The 20,780-nt window shown below is 39.4% G+C and overlaps 2 protein-coding genes across 2 annotated transcripts; both read left to right on the forward strand.

Moving 5' to 3' along the window:
- Positions 1 to 9,166, forward strand: rab25b (RAB25, member RAS oncogene family b). Its single transcript, XM_067511037.1, has 5 exons — positions 1 to 254; positions 4,763 to 4,958; positions 7,457 to 7,650; positions 7,951 to 8,031; positions 8,534 to 9,166. Exons 1-5 carry the CDS (start codon positions 218 to 220, stop codon positions 8,650 to 8,652), a joined length of 627 nt encoding a protein of 208 aa, XP_067367138.1. The 5' UTR covers positions 1 to 217; the 3' UTR covers positions 8,653 to 9,166.
- A 1,537-nt stretch (positions 9,167 to 10,703) lies between these two features.
- Positions 10,704 to 20,500, forward strand: rab11al (RAB11a, member RAS oncogene family, like). Its single transcript, XM_067511036.1, has 5 exons — positions 10,704 to 11,038; positions 14,365 to 14,560; positions 15,382 to 15,575; positions 16,674 to 16,754; positions 18,660 to 20,500. Exons 1-5 carry the CDS (start codon positions 10,999 to 11,001, stop codon positions 18,797 to 18,799), a joined length of 651 nt encoding a protein of 216 aa, XP_067367137.1. The 5' UTR covers positions 10,704 to 10,998; the 3' UTR covers positions 18,800 to 20,500.
- Positions 20,501 to 20,780: the final 280 nt, after the last annotated feature.

A 20,780-nucleotide genomic window follows, 5' to 3' on the forward strand; every position in this document is an offset into this window, starting at 1 on the left:
ACAACCTGGATACAGTCAGCGTGTCTTGTTCAAACAAGCCAGCTTTCTATTAACTCAGATAGGGAAGGGTAGTGAAGGGCATAAGCTGTCACAACATTTTACAGCGTTGAGAATCAGAGGCAAGTTGGTTGTGTTGTGAGTCAGTGTCATCTTACATCCTGCGATCAGGCTGCGACTGCTGGAGAACTGAGGGCCAGGAGCACTGAATGGACAAAACATGGGGTCAGATGAGGCCTACAATTTTGTCTTTAAGGGTGAGTACCCATTCAAGCGTTTATTTTTTTCCCCAGGTGCATTCAGGGTGCAATCACTCAGGGTTGGAAGGGTGATATTTTATAATTTTGTTGTGTCCTTGAAATTAAACTTCCTAGTTTATTATTAACTTGTCTTTTCTACAATCACGAGGATGTGCCGTGTATTAAAATGCAAATTGCCATAATAAACACTGTATAACTTACGGTAGAGTGGAAAACACAACTAAAGCAGCGGTGCGATCAAGACAATGCCCCTTTGGTTCAGTTGATAAAGTTGCCATAATGATGCCACAGTCAACGTAGCAGTTAGGTCATATCTGCTAAAACACATGCATAATACAGCAAGTTTGGAAACCAGGATGTGTATTCCTGTTCATCTTTAGCATGCTGAACAACATTGCAACACAGTGTCTGGTGTAGAACTGTATGTGCAGACCAAAAAAAACAATTTTTTTTCTTTCAAGAGCAAAATGCACTTGAATGCCTAAGTTAGAAAGGTCAGTTGGTTCAGGTACATTGTTTTGGCATTTGACCGAAAAAAATCTTCCAATAACTACTTTCTTTGCTGCCTATGGTTAGATGGAAAAACTGACATTAGTTATAGTAAATTTATTGATTGCATTGTGACTGTGTTGTACAAATTAATGAAAATGTAACTTCGTTTAAATACATTATTACATACAATGCACCAAGGCTCAGTGATTTGTTTAGTTCCTACCAAAACTGTTCACTGTAACTGTAGTTGGTGTTGTTGAGTGAGAGGGTGTGAAAGAATCAACAGGAGCAACAGAGGAATCCTCCTCCAGTCTGGGAATTGAGAACATGCTGTAAAACTGATCAATTATCATTAAACAAACTCATTCAACCCTGCAGTGGTCTTTGCCATGTGTGCTGTAGTATCTCAGATCTATAGTTTCTTTCCACAACTAATCTGTAAAATCAATATCAATCTGTTTATTTCATGCTATCATGCTTTTTTTTTTTCTTTTAGCATTTGGTGCTAGATTGTAATTTTTCTAAAATGTTCTGACATATTGCATGAGTAGCCAGGTATTTACTCTCAGGCATTACATGGTCACTTGTGATCTTATCTTCATCTAAGTCACAACTTTTAAAATAGACGCAATGTTTTTAAAGCCTAAACTGACACATACTCATTAAACATTCAAAGTGCTGGTGGAAAAAGTAAGTAAACCCTTGGACTTGCACACTATTCTTCAAAGGCTTCTTTCGTAATAGCCTCAAACATGGACCTTCTGTAGCTGCAGATTAAGACGTGTTCAGGATGGACTTTTAGTCCAGTCGTCTTCAGCTCAGCCATATTATTCTTACATTTGTCTCGAGCTCATCCAACATCTCTGTTGCGTTTAGCTTTGGATTCTAACTGGACGTCTCTTTGTTTGCTTTGTAGTCAAGTCAATATTGGATTATTGTCCTGTGGAATCACCCAACATCTAATGAGCTTTAGCAGGTGGACAGCCTCATTATCCTGTATAACATCATGAATATAAAATTTCCTCGTGATGATTGCAAGCTGACCAGGCCCAGAGCAGTTATTTCCTTAGCGATGGTGTTCCACGAACAGTGTTCCATGCCACCATGCACCATAATTTGCTGCATTTATAGCCACTGGACAATAATGTCATCTCTATTTATAGGCAAACTTGTCCCACTAATAGAATGATTTATATATTATATATTGTAATACCTTTAAAATTACTGAAACCTCTTCCAGCATTAAAGAAATCGGCAGCAAAATTCTTGTGTTTGCAAATGTTTGAATTATGTTTAAACTAGAACAATATATGATTTTTTTTGTAATTTTTACCTAGATAAAGATCTGTATGCAATTTTGTACATACATGCTCTTCTACAGTTTGTTTTAATATTCACCTTTAAACATTGCCATTAATATGTGACATGTCAGAATAAAACCTTGATAAGCTGAATATATTCATGAGTTATTTAAGTTCCCAATAGGATTTCAGGGCAGCACAGTAAACAACACAGTACTTACATTTCCAGTTCTGAAGGTCATAAAAACAAACAAAAGGAAAATTCAATCCTCTCTGCAATGAGTCAAGTTCATTCCTGTTTCCTCAGAGCAGACAAACCAGGCCACCAGAGTGTGTGAAGGCCTCTTGTCCTGAATCGCCATACAAACCCGGGGTATTGTTTGCATAAATGTTGCTAAGTCGAAGACGAGATATCAGCATAGCATCAGCAGAGGATATCAGCATTCTCACCTCACCCACTGGGAATAAAAAGCAGCACAGTAATCTGCCTGCAGGTTTGCCTAAAACACGCCAAAGTAGACTTCAGGTTAAACCTGGTGGAAGTCGACTAGGGACAAGTTGTTTTTGCACAAACAGCAGGTGTTCAGGATAAAAGTGGCAGTGTGTTTTACCTTCGGCTCTCCGAGTTGAGTGTGAGTGAATAGAGAACAAGTCGTTTTTAAACTCCATTAAAAGATTATTTTTGGCCTTGGGAATAGCAGCTGAGGGGAAGAGAGTCAACACAGAGTCCATTTAATTTCACTAGTAAATTATTTCCATTTGTTGTTGTTTTTTCCTCTGAGGACTTTAAAGATTTCTCGCGTCCATGTTTGTGGAAGAGTTAAGGTTTTAAAGTTCCTTTTTGTCCCTGATACATAAAAAAGTGTAAATCCAGTTTCACTACAAGGTTCATATCTGCATATCTTTAAAACCCTGACGTAGATGGACATTTTGAAATAGTTGTTGTTTCCATGCACAGTGTACAGTACTAGACCAAAGGGGGTCATTCGTTTTCACAGTTTGACGTTGTTGTTGTTATATTAAAGGAATCATTTGACATTTGAAGTACTCTTGTTCACTTAGCATCATTTAGCATGAGGCGATACAATGCGAGCGCTTTGCAAAGTTTCTTTTCCTCTTTTTAGGTTAAGCTCATTAATTAGTGGGCTTAATAAATGCATGTCCGAACTGAGAAAATAAAATTTTGTTGTTTTAGCATATAGAGCCCACCACATAGGCAGATACCCTGACTCTCCACCAGCACTTGTGAGAGCAGAAAGCACACAACTCCTCATTAAACACTTGGTAATGTTAGTTTTTGTGGGGATTAAACAAACATAAGTGCATGTTAATCATTTTTATGGGTAGTGAATAAGTGTATATCCAAGATTTCCAACTATTCTTCTGACTCCCACCCCAACTCTATTTTTAATGGCTGTGGAGATGTCATAAGAACTTGGATTATTATCTCAGTGTTCTTGAGCTCCCACGCCTCAGCAATAATATGTACTGTGTCTTAGCCAAATGTGTTGAGATTCCTGCCACTGTGTTTTCACACTGTGGTCATACTGTGTCAATTAAGCCAAGCCTTCTTTCTCTGTTAGTCAGCAGCTAACAACTGAAACCCAAACATTAGTCACTGAAATGTACAGAGGGGGTGTCGGTGCTTTTTCTTGTCCTGTTTACCCAGTAGGTAGGTTCCACTGACTAAGATAAAGGGAAGTAGTGACTTGTTCCACCCGATTCGGCATCAACTTATGTTTTTATATCCTTTTTATTTAACTTCAAATGTATTCAGTTTTCCAGAGGAATATGTATAGTGAGTTGACAAAAGTGGAAGAATGAAACAAATCCTGGTACGTGTGTTTGGTTACAATAAGATTCATTAAATGAATCATGCCACAGCTGAGTCACGAGTACAGATTGAAAAGTCCTGTGCTGCATAGGTTCACTGATAAATTCTTCGTGCTCAACGCCATGTTTTGGAAAAGCTGAGGCAAACAGATACCCCGGTGAAACAAAAGTTTACCAAAATGACTTAATAGTAAGTCTTCACACTTTTGCAGGAGTGTATCTGTGCTACTGGCAAATAAAGAACTTGTCTTCCGAAACCACATCTCTGCCCCTAGAGATAATGGTTTCAAGTTTGCATGGGCTTTACTTCCTGCTGTTATTTGCTGTGCCATTTCCTGTTTTCTAGCTAAAGAATAAACAAAAGAAACACTGTGTTTTACAAAGGGTCTGTCACCCAGTCTATGGTGGAATAGCTTGTACCCCCTGTACGCTAAAGTCACTTGTATGGATAAATCTCAAAATATATATAATCAAATATTGGGTGTATTCTGTTGCAGGCCTGCATCCTACATTGTTCTCTATCATCTTATTACACCATGTCCTCCTTGTCTTCTTCTCTCACATCCCTCAGTTTAAATAATTAACCAATTTACTATAAGGGTGTGGTGCTGTTTTTATAGGACATAATATCCCCAGTGGAGTAATTAGGCCCAGTCTGAGGCAGCTAAGACTGTGGATTCATGGAGCAACAAAGAAAGACACACCTAAACTAAAAGCTTTAATTGGCCCAAGCTTTAAGGATGAAGTGGACGTCACAGGATTGGCTCATATTAGGATCTGGGAATATTTGTTTTGTCTCATTTATCCAAGGCCTAGTGTTGCAACAATCAAATCCAAAACGCTCATTCAAACAGCCTCTGCATTTTGTGTCCTCTGCAGTGGTTTTAATAGGTGAATCTGGTGTCGGAAAGAGCAACCTGTTGTCCCGCTTCACCAAAAACGAGTTCAGTCATGACAGTCGTACAACCATCGGGGTGGAGTTCAGCACACGGACAGTGAAGCTCAGTGGCTACACCATTAAGGCCCAGATCTGGGACACAGCAGGACTGGAACGATACCGAGCCATCACCTCTGCGTGAGTGCCAGTTCTGCGTGTATGTCTTATAGCTTTCAGTGGGTTTTTAAAGCATCTCTGCAGTTCATGCTTACATTTTAAACCAAAATTGCATTTACACTAATTGTACTTCCCATACTGATTTCCTATATTACTCACAAGTACATTTGGTAATCTATAGACAGTGAACAACGTTGTGTTATTGATTTTAGTAACTGCAATACTTTAAAAGAAAATGTCAACATGATTCGGTGTCCTAACAACAATCACATGAGAAAGTTGATACAACTGTCTTGTTTGTGTAATATGGAATCTGTAAACCGATCTTTACCTACTTTCCAGGTGCATGGAGGGGAGATCAAAGCTCCAGAGAAACTTGTAATATAAAAGTACACCTTATTATAGGCCCAATAAATTAAAGATCACAAGCAGGCCTGGAGTTTGACCTTGACAGTAAATATGAAGCTGCAGCCAGCAGCTGGTTAGCTCAGCAATAACTGAAAAAAACTGTTAAGAACCTGCACCTGTATAAACCAGCATCTCTGAATCTCAGTAATTAACACAATGGATCCTTTTTTTTTTTTATCGTTACAAAAGTGTCAAAGCAGTTCGGTGTTTTTACGGTGAACTGCCAGACTAGCCTTCCCCCTGGGTTTCCTGTCTTACTGCCAAACTACGCTAACCAGGTGTTGCTGTGTTTATCAAAGTGTCAAACTAATTCAAGTAGCATGTAGCAACAAACACTGAGTACAGCCATCATTGGTACAAAGTAACATCTGTATGTAGTATCTAGTTTGGGAAACTAAGCCAAAATAAAGCTCATTTAGTGGAAGTGGATTGATGGTTCTCATCCCTTTGTCAATGCCGCTTGCAGTATTATACAAATTATTCTTGTGTTATTCCACAATTTGTTATTTAAACATGCACAATTTTTAAGCAGGTACAAGAAGACAGCTTCTAACAGAACACTTTGGGCTTTTTCTTCTTGCTTCATAGCTATTGAGCAACCTGTATGTTGGCATCTTAAGGTGGTGCAGTTAACAGCCAGAATACATGCAATAACAGGCGCGGATTCTCAGTTTCCTCCCACATTGATTATAAAACAACCAACACACTCCTGTGTCCTGTCACTTTACAACCGTCACACTTGGGTTCCAAAATCCAATTGGTCAGAGCAGAGACTTTCATTTGAAAGCTCATCCTCAGCATGTGTCTGCTCTATCTGAGGGTGTCTTGATTCATTCTTTATTTTTAAATTAAACCAGAAGGATTAATACCGTGGAAACTGGCTTTTAAACAATAGAACCGTGTCAAGTTTATTTTTAAAACACAGAAAAAAATCTGAGGATATGCTATAGCATTGGATTAGCTCTACTCTGACTGCTTGGCTTTTGGAGTAATTACTTGCCGACTTGTTCCGTTATGCAAATTCTCATTCCCATGGAATTTCACATTTGTGCTGTAACAAGCAGCTAAAACCTATTAAAGGGGGAATTAATTACGCTGCAGATGAAGGGGAGCAGGAATGAAATTGTGAAGGATGTATTGATTGATTCATGACTTTGGAGCAGTCATTGGTTTTTTTTTTTTTTTTCAGTTGACAGCACGCATATCTGCTTATTCTAAGTAAAAATAAACAGTGATTAAAGCAGCTAATATTTATATATATGTTAATACAATAATTTAATGAATCAAAAGACGGTTCTCCTTCCTACTTCTGCAGAGCTTTCAGCACATTGTTTTGGTTTTCCAACTGGCCTGCAACATCACTACTCTGGTTTACTGTTGGTGTTCATTGCTCCCATAGTTTTTGACCCAAGTAACTAAAAACCCACTGTACACTATCTGCTCAACACCAAGCAGCTTGCAGACAAACATTGTGTCTGGCTCATGAATATAGTGAAGTTTGGCCATTCATTAGCTGCCTGAAAAACCCCTCTCCAGATCTAATGTTGCTTGCTGTGTGATAAACGGGCAACTGTCACTGAACCCTTTGGTTCTTCCATGTTTGTGTGTTTTCATTACTTGTAAGTCGCTTTGGGTAAAAAATATCTGCAAAACTACTACATTTGAAGCAAAGGTAAGTTTGCCTGACTTATAAGTAGATGTTATATATAAATGTTGTTTACAGCTTGTCTTTGTTGCCCCCAAGTGGCTAAGAAAATCAGCTATTGCAGGTTTAAACGCAGGTAGTTCAGTGGGGCTGCTGTAGCTCAGTTGGTAAGGCAGTTGTCCACAGGGTCAGTGGTTCGATCGCGGCTATATGTCAAAGTGTCTCTGGGAGAGACACTGAACCCCCAACAACCCATTCCCATCCCCAGCTGTGCAGTGCCAGTCCAAGCCCGGTAGAAATTGGGGAGGGTTGGATCAGGAAGGGCATCCAGTGTAAAAACTGTGCCAAATCAACATGCGGACCCTGGAGGTGACCCCGAAGTCATGGGATAAGCCAAATGGACAAAAAAAAAGGTAGTGTTAAGCTAAATATCACACAATGAGTAGTTATGATATTCTTCTAACAGTTATTACAGAGGTGCTGTTGGAGCCCTGCTGGTCTATGACATCACCAAACACCTCACCTACGAGAGTGTGGAGCGCTGGCTGAAGGAGCTGTACGAGCATGCTGACCCAAACATTGTGGTCATGCTGGTGGGCAACAAGACTGACCTGGAGTCAGAGAGATCCGTGCCCGCTGAGGAGGCCAGAGATTATGCAGGTACAAAATAATTCAAATTCCTGTTCATATATTCCTCATGGATTCTTTAGAGTAGCTCCAAATTTCTATTTGTTAAAACAAATTGAAAAGTAAAAATAGTTTATGTGATGTCTTGGAGCCAAATACTGCTGGAGGATATTTTTCAGAAGATCAACAGTGAATTTTTGCAATCGACTCTGCAGCAAATTCATGGAATGTCCCTAATCCCTAAAGTGACACTTACTGATGGTAGAAAAATTAATAACAGGATGACAAATGTGAATGTAAGAAAAGAATTAACTGACTGTTTTTAATATTCAGAAAAGAAAGGTCTTTTGTTTCTGGAGACGTCAGCCTTGGCATCAACTAATGTGGAAGCAGCATTCAACAATGTCCTAGCAGGTAATTCTTTCTTTTTCCACTGTCAGTAGCCATCATGCAAATCTGTGTTGAAGTCTAAATCTGCAAAGATCCAATTACAAGCATAATATTCATAACAACACAGAAAGCCTGTAATAGTTGAATAAGTATTAGGGCAGCATTGTTGACTGTTGTTTCATCCATGGGTAGATCCATTCATGTGCATTCCCTCCAACATTTCCCCTCAAATGTCTTTTCCTCCTTATATTTTTCCCAAAAACATGCAAAACAACTCTTTGACCTCGAATTTAACCTCACATAGCCAAACCTCCATCTCTTCAGCTCCCGGAGGTCTGGAGAAAGTCTGTAAAAGTTCAGAATAACATGACCTTTACAAGCCCATGGGCAGCCATTTGATAAACTACTATCGCTAAAAACAGCACCTCTTGTTGGTTTGCTACTTTTTCATGTCAAAACATAGGAGCACTGCATCCTCTCAGATTTTACAGTACCATGATATAACCTATTCAATTTCCTGCCTCAGAGATTCACAGGAAGGTGAGCATCAAGGAAGTGGGTCGAGGCTCCATTAGTGCTGTGTCCTTGAACAGCTCCAGAGCCAACAACACAGAGGAGAATAAGCCCTGCTGCAGGAACATCTAATCACTCTGTCCTACAGGAGCCCAGAGGCCTCAGGGTGGGTGACACGTGAACTCCTTCACCAACAAAAACTGAGCAAGAACTGGATGAAAGGCAGATGATACGTCAGACCGAGGTTGCCAATTACTAATGGGCCTGTCTTGAGTGATGCCTCTTTGAAATGACTGATTTACACATTGTACAAGCTGCATGGTGCCATGATGCCTTTCGGAATATGATTCGTAAATGTGAATGAATATAGTCTTTTAAAAGTCCCTGCTGACTATTGAATATAGGTCAAAGGCAAAACACTAAACTGTGTTACCTTCAAATTGACATTTAATCCGTGAAAGAAAAGGTAAAACTCATTACGTGTTTTATTTAAAATGGAAATGCCACATGCCTGGTTTATGTTTTTTTTTTAAAGTTATGGATGTTGTACGTACACACTGAGTCTTGCTGTCACTTCTGTCCATGTGCCTAATAATGAAGCTTAGTTAATTTCTGTTTAGTAATAAAGACTTTTTTAAGACAGTTAGCTGACTAAGCGTTATTTTGGTCTTTTATTAAGCAATGAATAACCTTTTAAGTACAAGTAATTCTCAGCAGTTTAATTCAAATAAAATACTAGTTTTTCATCACTGGTAAGCGTCGTTCTACAATCCATTATCCAATGACTGCATCTGGTCAAAGTCTTTGAAATGTCTCACATCAAAGGCTTAGCTAATCAAGGGTCATGACCTTACAGAAACTCTATAGTGACATCTTAAAATTCTGGGGAGTAAGAGATTGGAAAATGTAAAGATGTAGAAAAAGTTCTGAGAAAAAGAGAAATGGATCTTATATGTACAGTTCCATTTATTTCAGTCAGAATAGGTCAGGGGCGAGCAACCTTTTCAAGCATGATATCTTTTTTATTCCTCTGACTGGGCTGAGACAATAACTGGCCTCATTTATGTTGGCTAAGCCGTGCCAGAATAATGATTCGGGCAAAGAATGAGGGCACAGGCCTTTTTAAAGGGAATGATATGACCATTCCTACAGAAAACTTAAAAATGGTATAAAAAAAAAAAAAGTGAAGCTGAATATGTCGTATTCATTACAAATTTCAGGATTGCCTGACAGAGACAGAAAAGTATTGAAGAAAAATGACAACTGTGTAAAGACCTTGTTAAAACCTCTTTTGATGTTTTTGAACATAGACTCATTGCTGAAATATTTTTCACTGACACGTTCTGCTAGGGTGTGGGGAAGTTATCTTAAATGACTTCACCTAACAAGCAGCTGTACTTGTAATTCAATTTATGTTTACCTGCAGTTCAGCTTGAATAATCTGCCACAAAAGAATGAGTAGACAGAAAAGGGTAAATAGCATTTTGCCTTTATTTGTTTTTTTTGAACAATGGGTTTGCTTCCTCACTGTTTCATGTCCCACAGACCCCAGTGCTCTGTATGTAAAATGAAGGGCAAACACAATTAAGTGTGCCATCAAAGGTGTCCCCCTCATTAGAGCAAATACAATAAAGTGGCCTCTAAGGTTCCTAACAACAGAACAAAAATGATTAAAGTATCGTCCCCTGCTTCCACAAAGTATATACACAATACAGTGCAAAATAAAGTCTAAGGTTCCCCCCACAGTAGAGCAAATGTCAAAGGTTCTCCACAATAAAAAAAAAGTTGACCAAGTACCCTCCATAGTGCCAACATTAGAACAAACATGATGAAGTGCTGAGAGTGGGGACACCTTAAAACAGAGTGGACACAATAAAGTGACATCATGATGCCGTCTAGTTTTCCTCTGTATGTGCACTGTCAGGCTGCAGTGACACCTGTTACAGTGACATTTTTGTAATGACGATGTGTGGCCGCTGGGTTTAGCTAAAGGTAACTAACCTGACTCTCGATGGTACCTGTTGAGACTGCCCAATACCACACGGGAACCCCTACGTCATCACAAGTTGATAGCCCCGGCCAATCATGAACGACAGAAGCGCGAACCAATCACGTTAAAGGCAGTGACAGGTGTCTATAAGCTATGGACCAATAGACCCCGATTCGGGGCGGGGCAAATATAGAGTTACGTTGCAGTGTCACAGTAATGGCAAGTGATAGACGTTGAGGAAGACGAGGGGAAAGTTTTTCAGATAGTACTCGCAGCTGGGTTTTTATGCTTGATAAAACCGGTAACGTCTTATTCGTGTGCTCCGACAGTGATTCGGCGTTGTTGAAGTGACAACTAACCACCCGTCTTGTGAGGCTAAAGTTGCGAACGGTGAGCGGCCGGTTTCGAAGTAACTCAAACGTTGACGTTAGCTGAATACGCCAGAAGTTTTGTTCGACTTCGAGGGAATTCGCCGAAGACGAGAAACGATGAGCAACAGAGAAGACGAATATGACTATCTTTTTAAAGGTGAGTGGCTCGTTGTCTTCCGGCTTGTTGCATCGATGTCGGCTTCACCTGCGAGCAAGTGGTACTAATGTTGATCCGCACCCTTGACAACAAGGTGTAAAGGCGACCCAAAAGGCAGCGGCTTCAAAGCCTTAAGTTACAACTTTCCGTGTTTTTTTTTTTTTTTTTTTAAATTGAAACCTCAGCTACAACATGGCGTTGTGAGCCGAGCGAGCAGCACCAGCAGGCAGCTTGTGAGGACTCCTGCGTTCTGTGTTAGCAGCAGTAGAGTTATCATCCTGCAGGCCAGTGATGCAATCGCCTTGGGATGCGGCGTTTGTTAACGAAGGGGTCAAGGGGGCGACGAATCAAGCCAGCGACTGTCAGGACTGGCCCAATCGTTTATTTTGTTTTGTTTTTCTTTACTGGGTTATTACGTGGTTTACAGGACATCACTTGTAGACCTCATGTACTTAAAAGTCTCAAGATTCGCCAAAAACCTGTTTTTTCTTTCATCAGCAACAATCTTGTTCCAAATATTAAGCCGTTTATATATGTAGCAACTGCTAACAAAGACCAGTTTTGAAAATAGTAGTAAAAAGTACATCTGATTTATTGTTTATCCCCAGCTCCATCTGCAACTATGGCAACTTTATAAATTGATCCTAATTATTATATAGCCTCCTAAGTCTAAGGATTTCCTGCTTTTTCTTTTTCATATGTCCTATATTTTTTTTAATGTTTGGTTTAACAAAAACAAAAAATCCATTTGAATACACTGCACAGTTTTATTAAGTTTATGGATTAATATTAAAGAGTTATTTTATTTGTCTGCCACAGGGACCATAAGTCATAAGCACAGGGGAATTAAGTGTTCATAACCTGTTCAAATATAGAATGCTAAACAAGCATGTGTTGTTAAACTGGAAATACCTGCATAAAAATGTCTGTGTGTGTATGGCCATAGGCAAGCTCTGTGTGCAAAGAGGAGATAAGATTTGCACATTCGCTCACCCTTGGATAAAATGACGTGATTTCCCGTGAACGAGTAGCAAACTTATCTAAAATGTTTGCAATGGGGCAAGGACACTGGTAAGGTCTGGATTGCCATTTAGTAGTTTGTTTAAACCAGGAAGGAGCTAAAGTTATTATTGTGGCCCTCCTTTGTTTCCACAACCACCATTTGTCCTTTGCTGTTGGATGGCATGAGTCAGGTTGGGTGAGCTCGCAATGACTCACACAAACCTTTTTCCTACTAATTAAGACATAAGCAGAGGAAGTCATCCTGCTGTCCCTTGCCTCTTTTCCTGCACTGCTCATTTTAGCGACACGTATGAGTATTAATGCCACGTAATTTAAAAAAGAATTGAAGTGGCATGTTAATGGCTTCAGTCATGTTGACATTCCTTATTTGGTTTAGCACCAACTTATGTTAAAGCCATCCTCTAGTGACTATATATTTTAAATGTTTTGAATCGTTTCAATCTATATGACATTATTATCGTGGAGTGACAGAAGGTATCTGTTATTCTGCTTTAGTCAGCATTATACACCATTTTAATATCACATAAATGAAAATGAAGAAATTGGTGGCTTTTATTCCATTTACAGGCGTTTTGGAGAGATCACTGTATTAATCTTACTGAACAGAGAGACCGAGAAAATGAGAGACAGAGTTTCTCAGACTTACTTTCATTGTTCATTTCTACATTCAGGCAGTCACAGGCTAAGCCACATCACTGGGTGCAGTGTATAATATAATAGAGAGGTGTCATCTTTTTAGCCAAAGAATGCAAACCCAACAATACTTAGTAAATGGGTGTGTAATGCAGCAATATTACCTCTCTGATGGCAAAGGACCAAGAAATGGTTACATAATGATTTTTGTCCTCCGCCCAAGTTTTTTTGTGTTGAACGAAATAGAGAATGACAGCATTACCTTTTCCATGTTTAGGTGAGCCACACTCTTAGAATGTGTAGCTACTTTAGCCTTTACCTATCTTTGATGATTTTAAACTAGGCGTAAATAAACCAGCCCCTAATATGTACAGGTTTCCACTTGTCTGTTACACAACATTAACATTGACAAACTTTAATACATATGGTTTCCCTAAAAAAACAGCAACATTGCTTAAATGCATGTGTAGACAGAGTCGGCTTGTTAATCCAATTGCAACATTCCATAGCAGTTTCCTGTTTCCTAATGGCAGGGTGGTGTGCTGATGTGGGAGGTTCTTTTCGACTGACTGACTCACCTGACAAAAAGTGGAAGTGATTTTATAACGTGCTGTTCCTAACAATGCCTGCTTCAGGACATTTGAAGAAGTGCCACTAGAAGAGGAGATACGACATTAAAAGCTTTGTCATTGTGAGCATTTAAGGAATAGGTCACTAAACTGTCTTAACGGTTGAGGCTTGTATTGAAAACCCACACAAGGCAATTGTCCAAGTGTAATTATCGTTAAGGGTGTTAGTAAGTCTGATGAATTTTTAGGTTTTGTTAGAGATGTGTTTAAAGGCAGCTCTATTAATTATTGCAATTATGAGGAAGGTTGGAATTTACCTTAAGGGCTTATTGCATTTTGTCCGTGACTTTTGCACAAGCCACAATTAGTGTTGACTGAGAGTACCTAAGTATGTAGTGTGCTCAAATATCTAAATATTTTTATTTTTGTGAATCTTCAAATTCTGTACAGCTTTTAAAACAGGAAGCCCACTTACTTAGATATACTGACTTGTGCATGAATGTAGCGTAATCCATATCACTCTTCTTTTCAGAACAAAAACCAAAACTTATTTAACTTATTTAGTCCCCTTCAGTAAAATAAGTCACTGAAATACTTCTGCTGAGTTAAATCTGCATCAAATTCCTGGTTTCACCTGGATCCTTGTGCTCAGTATGCATGTGTTTGCTGAAAAGAGCAGGTGGTTTTATTATTTTGCATACTCGTGGGAGTCCCGTGAGTTTCTGTTCTACCTCGGCTTGGAGCCACAAATGCGTTATTGGCAATATAGGCTATTTAGTAGAAATGAGACTCAAATTTAATTTTAAAAAAAGTCAACCCATCTTGTTCAGTGTAACTTTGTGGTTTAATTAATGTTAGTCCTGCATCAAAGGTCTACCTTGACTTGTCCTGTTATAGCTGCAGCCATAGCCACACTATGCTTTGCTGCCGAGACACAAACATCAAATATCAAATTATATAGTCATGTAATTTATCCACACTATGTCATTTTATTGCTCCATGTAAGAAAAAATCCAAACATATTTGCTTGCAAAAAGAGTTTACAATTTATGATGTGCTAATGATTGCTTCCCCCACACTTTATTTTTTTTTTTCTTGCAGTGGTGCTGATTGGAGATTCAGGTGTAGGCAAGAGTAACCTACTGTCTCGCTTCACCCGAAATGAGTTCAACTTGGAGAGCAAGAGTACCATTGGCGTGGAGTTTGCCACACGCAGCATCCAGGTAGAAGGCAAGACCATCAAGGCTCAGATCTGGGACACAGCAGGACAGGAAAGATACAGAGCTATCACCTCTGCGTGAGTACAAAAGAGAAAACATTCGATACCTCTGTGGGATCACGCTGTTGTGTGTAAAACTAGTGATATCCACTTCATGCAGATACATGCTCATGTTAAAAAAACAGCCAGTCTTCTTACATGTAGTCCAGCACACCTAAATATCTGCACCTATTGGTTAAAACAATATAATTACTAAGCCTAAAAAGTAGAACTCTTTTGTTTATTATAACATTTATTTTGAACGTATGATAATTTTTAGCAAAGCTGTAATTCAGTCACTTGAAGTTTGCTTTTATTATAAATGATTTATAAACGGTTTTGTGTCTGGAAGTTGAAATAGCAGGACACGTTCTTTATTAATTGAATGTAGGATAAACTAATTTTATAGCTTTTATCATTCACATCATATGGCTAGAACGAGGTTATTGGAAGTGAATAAAACTACAGCATGCAGCTTTTTGCCTAAGGGAAGGAGGAGTTTTGTTAGTCGGCTTCCTCTTTATGTCCTAGTCAAGTTCACATTCAAAAAAATTTGTTGAATTGACTTCCTTTATCTGGAGGCCAACACTATGCCACCGCATGTGATGTGCCAAGGCTTCACAAACAGTGTTAGTCAATGTTCACTTGTGATATTAGCTTTATGTGCAATTGTCTTAGCTTCACAGCTTTACTTTGGCTGCTTCTCAGTTTTTCTTGTCTTTGATTGGGTGTCTTTGTCCTTTAAAGTTGGCTGATTCCATGTGACACACCCACAAAGAATCCTCCAATCCACAGGCTGTGAAAAGAGCAACTTGTGCATTCCAATTTACATTCTGTGCATCGCTTCTGATGTTTCCCAGGTACTATCGTGGAGCAGTTGGGGCTCTCTTGGTTTATGACATTGCTAAGCACCTGACATATGAAAATGCTGAGCGCTGGCTAAAAGAGTTGCAGGACCATGCAGACAGCAACATCGTCATCATGCTAGTGGGAAACAAAAGCGATCTGCGCCACCTAAGGGCGGTGCCTACAGATGACGCCAAGGCATTTGCAGGTATTGTCACGGTCTTGCCTCCTTGGTGTGAATACTTTTATATAATTGCAGATTGAATCTATAACACTAGGACATTAGTTTATTTGAAAAAGTATTGTTTAATATTATGGCTGTGTTTCAGAGCAGGTGTTTTTTTTATAGGTAGCTAGTCAGTGTGACCTTTTGTCACACATTTGTGTTTGGGCCACATATTTACTCTTGACCTTAAGTTGTTGGCTTAGATTAAGTGACCCTTCATAGGCATGACTATAAGATATGTGATATTGATATGATACTCACATAAGAGCTAAAAGCTATATCACTAATGCTTTCACCATTTGGTTCTTGTGTTTGTGGTAATTAATTATGCCATAAGTGAAAAGTTGGACAGAGAGAAAGGAAAAAAACTTGCCAGTATATGCATCACGTTATCATCAGAAAGTTTTCATAATCTGTTAATTTAAATAATATAATTTAAATATGTTTTTGTCTATAGAGCAATGTAAAAAAAATATCCAAAGAAATTAAAGGCTGTGCAGTTTACTGTAATATTATAACAATAAAAAGTAGCAAGCTCACACTTTTAGAATGCTGTAATCATCAGATGTTCTTAATTTTTGCTTCAATGTAGCCTATTGACTATCATAATACCTTTTTGATTAATCAGTTTTTTACTTAACAGTGAAACTATGATATAATTTACTAAGCAATGTCAAAAATGTTTAACAATTTAAGTGGTCTGTGGCTCTACCAGCAGACAGTATTCCTCGCTTGCAGAGGTCATTTGTTAGAAGGTAAAAATCCTTATTCGTGACATCATTGAGTTACATCAGATTGTAAATATAGAGCATAGAGGGCAGAGCAAACCAAATGGCTTTGACACAATTACAAAGCAGTTCACATTGAGCAATCAAACAGGAAGTAGTTAAAATGATTTCATTTCTAGGCCGAACCCTTGAGTTAGTGCATTATGCAGACGAAATCAAAGCCAATGCACTGTTAATAGCAATATAGGACTGCAGCACAGTACACGTCTGCTCAGTATTGTTATTAATATTAAAAATAAAGCAAGGTTTAAATGTAAAATTTTGGGATTTTGTGTATTTTCTGTTTTTACAGAGAAGCATGGCTTGTCTTTTCTGGAGACCTCAGCGTTAGACTCGTCTAATGTGGAGCTGGCTTTCCAAACTATTCTCACAGGTAATTTTAACATACAGGTTAATGATAGATTATACAATGTATAAAAATGTATTCGATCCTGACTTAAACTGCCTTCTACAGCTCATAAGCTAATGGTAATTCTCCATCCATACATACCCTCTGCCAGTAGATGGCAGCAAAATCCATCAAATCAAGTTGTCTGTGTCCATTGATGATGTGCAGTCTGTGGCATGAACCCCACCTAATTTATTTATTGGTTTTAAAATGTGAGTAATTGCTACACTGAAAAGGGGAAAAAAAAAGCCAGTCGGCCCTGGTGACAGCTGCTTTGAAGACAATTACCTGCAAAACACTGAGTACTGGTTTGTGTTTATGGTCACAATTTACTTTGACCCACTGTTCCAGATGCATCTGTTCAAGCAAGCGAGCCTGATATTGGTTCACAGATATGTTTTCACAAGTAAACGTCTGCGGGCAGTTTTCCCACAAGGCATATAGTCACACTAACAAGTGCATTTGATGTTGGAAATTTGGTAACACAGAGAAATAAGCCATTGTTGTGACCGAGTCAACCCCTCAAGTGCCTAAAGGGACAATCCAGCAGTGAGTGGCGCTTCCACTTCAATTGCTCTAGGGGCTATCAGTCTGCAAGTATGTGCCACTTGCTGTTTGTATTCAGCTTCTGCTCCTTGTTCAATTCCCCTCTGCCTCTGCTTGAGCCGTTTAAGCCATTCTTCCCACACCACAGCTTAATCGGTAATGTCTAATTCATAAAACTTCAAACAAACAAGCCCTATTGAGTTAACGTTGCTAATTAGCCCATTAAGGGAGGAGAAAAGAGGAAGCTAGCTGTGCATTAGCAGGCCAGTGAGAACTGAACTTTAGACCTAGTGGAGCAAAGAATGCATCATCAGCAGTTTGATCTAGGTCAGAAGGGTTATCTTGTTGTGTTATTGTCTATATTTATTTGGCTTTTACTGTCACCTTCATTTGTTTATGGTAGTTTCTCTGCGAGGCTGTGTTACGTTTCCAGGAGCACCCTGACCACACTCTCACTATTGCACACATACACACCTGGAAGTTGCAAAGTACAAACGCAGTCTCACCTGTGGCTTGTGAGTAGCTCCACTAGAGTATTTGGGGATTTGATGTGGCTGAAGGGCACCACAGTGGTGTTAACGAGGAAGGGGCTAAGGAAGTGCTGCAATTCAAGTGGCTAGTAATGAATCATGTTTTTACCACCTGACATGTCATTTCACAGTTAGCCCAGAGTTTTAGTTTGCTTTAAACCTTCTTGCTTCATAGGCAGTTTTACTTTCGGGACAGTTTTTTTTTTTCTGATCCAGTTTTAGATTCGGATTTAGGACTACTTCAGTTTAAACTGGAGTTAAAGTTGTAGTCTGCAAGAGTAAGTCAGAAAGGCATTTGCACTTATGCCATGAGCTGATCAACTGACCACCCTACTGACAGTAAACCAAGTTTTGCGAACTGGCATTTAGACATGTTTTCAGTTATTGAGGAAGCAAATGCTGAAAGGCAGAAATTGCAGTTAAAATCCGCTTCACCTTGTGTGTTTGAAGAGCTTTTGCTGAATGTGGAATTTAATACTATTTTCTGCTAATTAGCATGAGCACACAGGGCCACACGAGCAAGTCACAGACCCACAATGTATAATATTTATTGAGTTATTCCAATTTCAATGTAAAATGTATTGCACAGTGTTGCTTTGGGTATTGCCTAAAATAAGATTTGGTACTGCCACATGACATAACAGTGCCAGTTTAGGATGGTAAGAATCCTGCACTGCTGCCAGGAGTCTGGATAGAACAGTTGTTGTTCAGTTTTGCCATGCTGTTTGTCCTTATCACAATATGTCCCACTGTTGGCTGGATTTAAAGGCATCTACACATAACTCATTCCCTTTCACCCCTCTCTCCATCACAGCCATCTACAACATCGTGTCACAGAGGCAGATGTCAGGGCGAAGCGACTCAGACTTCTCACCAGCCTCCAACGTAGTGCCCATCACGGTTGAGCCCACCCAAAACTCAGCCAGTAAGGGTGTCTGCTGCCAGAGCAACTGAGACCCTATCACTGACCACCTCCTTCAACTCCAGGCAAATGGAGAAACATCCTGATAGACAAATCGCGACAGACAGATGGACAGGGAAAATAGAGAGGCCGGTAGAGGCAACAGTTTTACTCAAGGACACTTTCCTGGGGTTGATTTGTCTATTGTCTGGTTAAGGAAACTTAAAAGGTTGAAAGTGGGAGCCAGTGAAGGAGAGAGGGTAAAGGAGTTTAGGTAAACGGACAAGGTGGTGTGATGTAGGAATAGAATCAGTGGAAAGAAAACAGGTGAGATGCACCACACCTAGCGCATTAAGCTCTGAAAAAGGTGCATGAGCAGAATTGATTATCAACGTAATGAAAATTTTAACAGATTACAAGGCCCCTTTTGTATCTCATCCCAATTTCTGTCTTTGCAAACTGCCCTCCCTTTGAATGCTCTATTTTACAAGCCAATGAGTGCTTACCCTCAGTTTGCCACTACCGGGATATTAAGCAATGAAAATACACATCCAAAAAGACTGAGCTACAAGCCCTCTGTGCTCACTGTCATTCCCGGTTTGCTCAAATGTAAACTTTTAAGAAAACAATTTCTCATATAATATTTATTGAACACTAGATTAAGGTCTTACTTGACCAAAGGGTTTGCAATTTAACACTTGTTGGTTTACACTGATTTCTTCACAGCTAAGGGAGCTTTCTTTCTTTTCAATGCATTTGCCAACAGTCATGTTTCTATGTAAAGAAGCCTGTAAGAGAAACTGGCCCTTTCTTCAGAAGAGTAAGGGCTTCAGGTCGTTTTACATAAATGCACAGGCTGGAATTTGGTCGAAGGTGGTTGGTTCAAGTTGTGTTCCACCAGGCCACTTAGAGCAATAACATCCCTCCCTAACAGTGACATGTAATTTCTCTATGATTGCCTGTGATCTTTGTGTGGAAGGCTTTCCTTCTCTGTGCACACTTTGTACTTTACAGATGAGTCATGCTCCTTTCAAGCTTTGCTCAGCGTTGACTAAATGAGATGGGATAGATGCATCATTAGTGAATGGGCTTACTGCCTCTGATATCAATGGCATAGCAGTATTGGCTCTGCTGATGTCTTACCTCTGACCTGACTCTGAAGGTGTGCTGGGAGACTTTGCGTGGACAGCCCTATGCTGCCGGCTAGATGGGATAGATGGATGGATAATATTTCAAGGGATGAGGTAGTGAAGGCACTCAGTCGTGCCCTGCTCCTGTGGTCTCTGATGTACCCAAGATGGCTTGTTTTACTGTAAGTGAAATCCTCTACTGCCTGCTCACCTTCTCCTTTAAGTCTCTCTCCCCACTGTATGTAACTGGAACATGAGTCTGCCTTCTAGGATCTCCCTGAGGTATGCCCTCGCTCTCACTTGTCTTTATTTCCTGTCCTGTTGGGGGGGCGGGGGTTGTATTCAGGAGCCAGGATTGTTTTTGGTTTGTTTTTTTTTTTTAGTGTCTAATAGTCTAATAGATGTGGAAAAGGAGTAAGGATGGTAGTATTAGGAAGGGCTTGATTAAATCCAAAGGTTATGCACAGACGGTGTTTATCCTGCTGATGTGTTTCCACATCAACACAGACTTCCTGTTGACTTCACAGGTCTTAAAACTGGGTGTTGTAGGTTAGGGCTTTTTAAACATGTATTCTAATATGTATATTTGGACTGCATATGTATAAATAAATCTCATTTGTTATAGCCTGCCTTTTATGTCTCTTCAAGATGCTTCAAGACAATATAGGCTGATAAGAGCTGGCTTCTTCATTAGTAAATCTCATGAAGGCCAGCGTTAATTATACGAGTCATGATATTAGGTACTGTGATTTATATTCACAAAATATTGACATGACTACAGTATAATTCTGAATGGCCACTGAAAGTTAATGACAAAGATATTGTGTCCGATTCCTGAAATAAAATTATGCATAGTTGTCATTAGAGCTAAGAACAAAAAAACAAACAAAACTTCAGCTGATTT

The sequence above is a fragment of the Channa argus genome, chromosome 7 (assembly GCF_033026475.1).
Source record: "Channa argus isolate prfri chromosome 7, Channa argus male v1.0, whole genome shotgun sequence".
Taxonomy (NCBI): domain Eukaryota; kingdom Metazoa; phylum Chordata; class Actinopteri; order Anabantiformes; family Channidae; genus Channa; species Channa argus.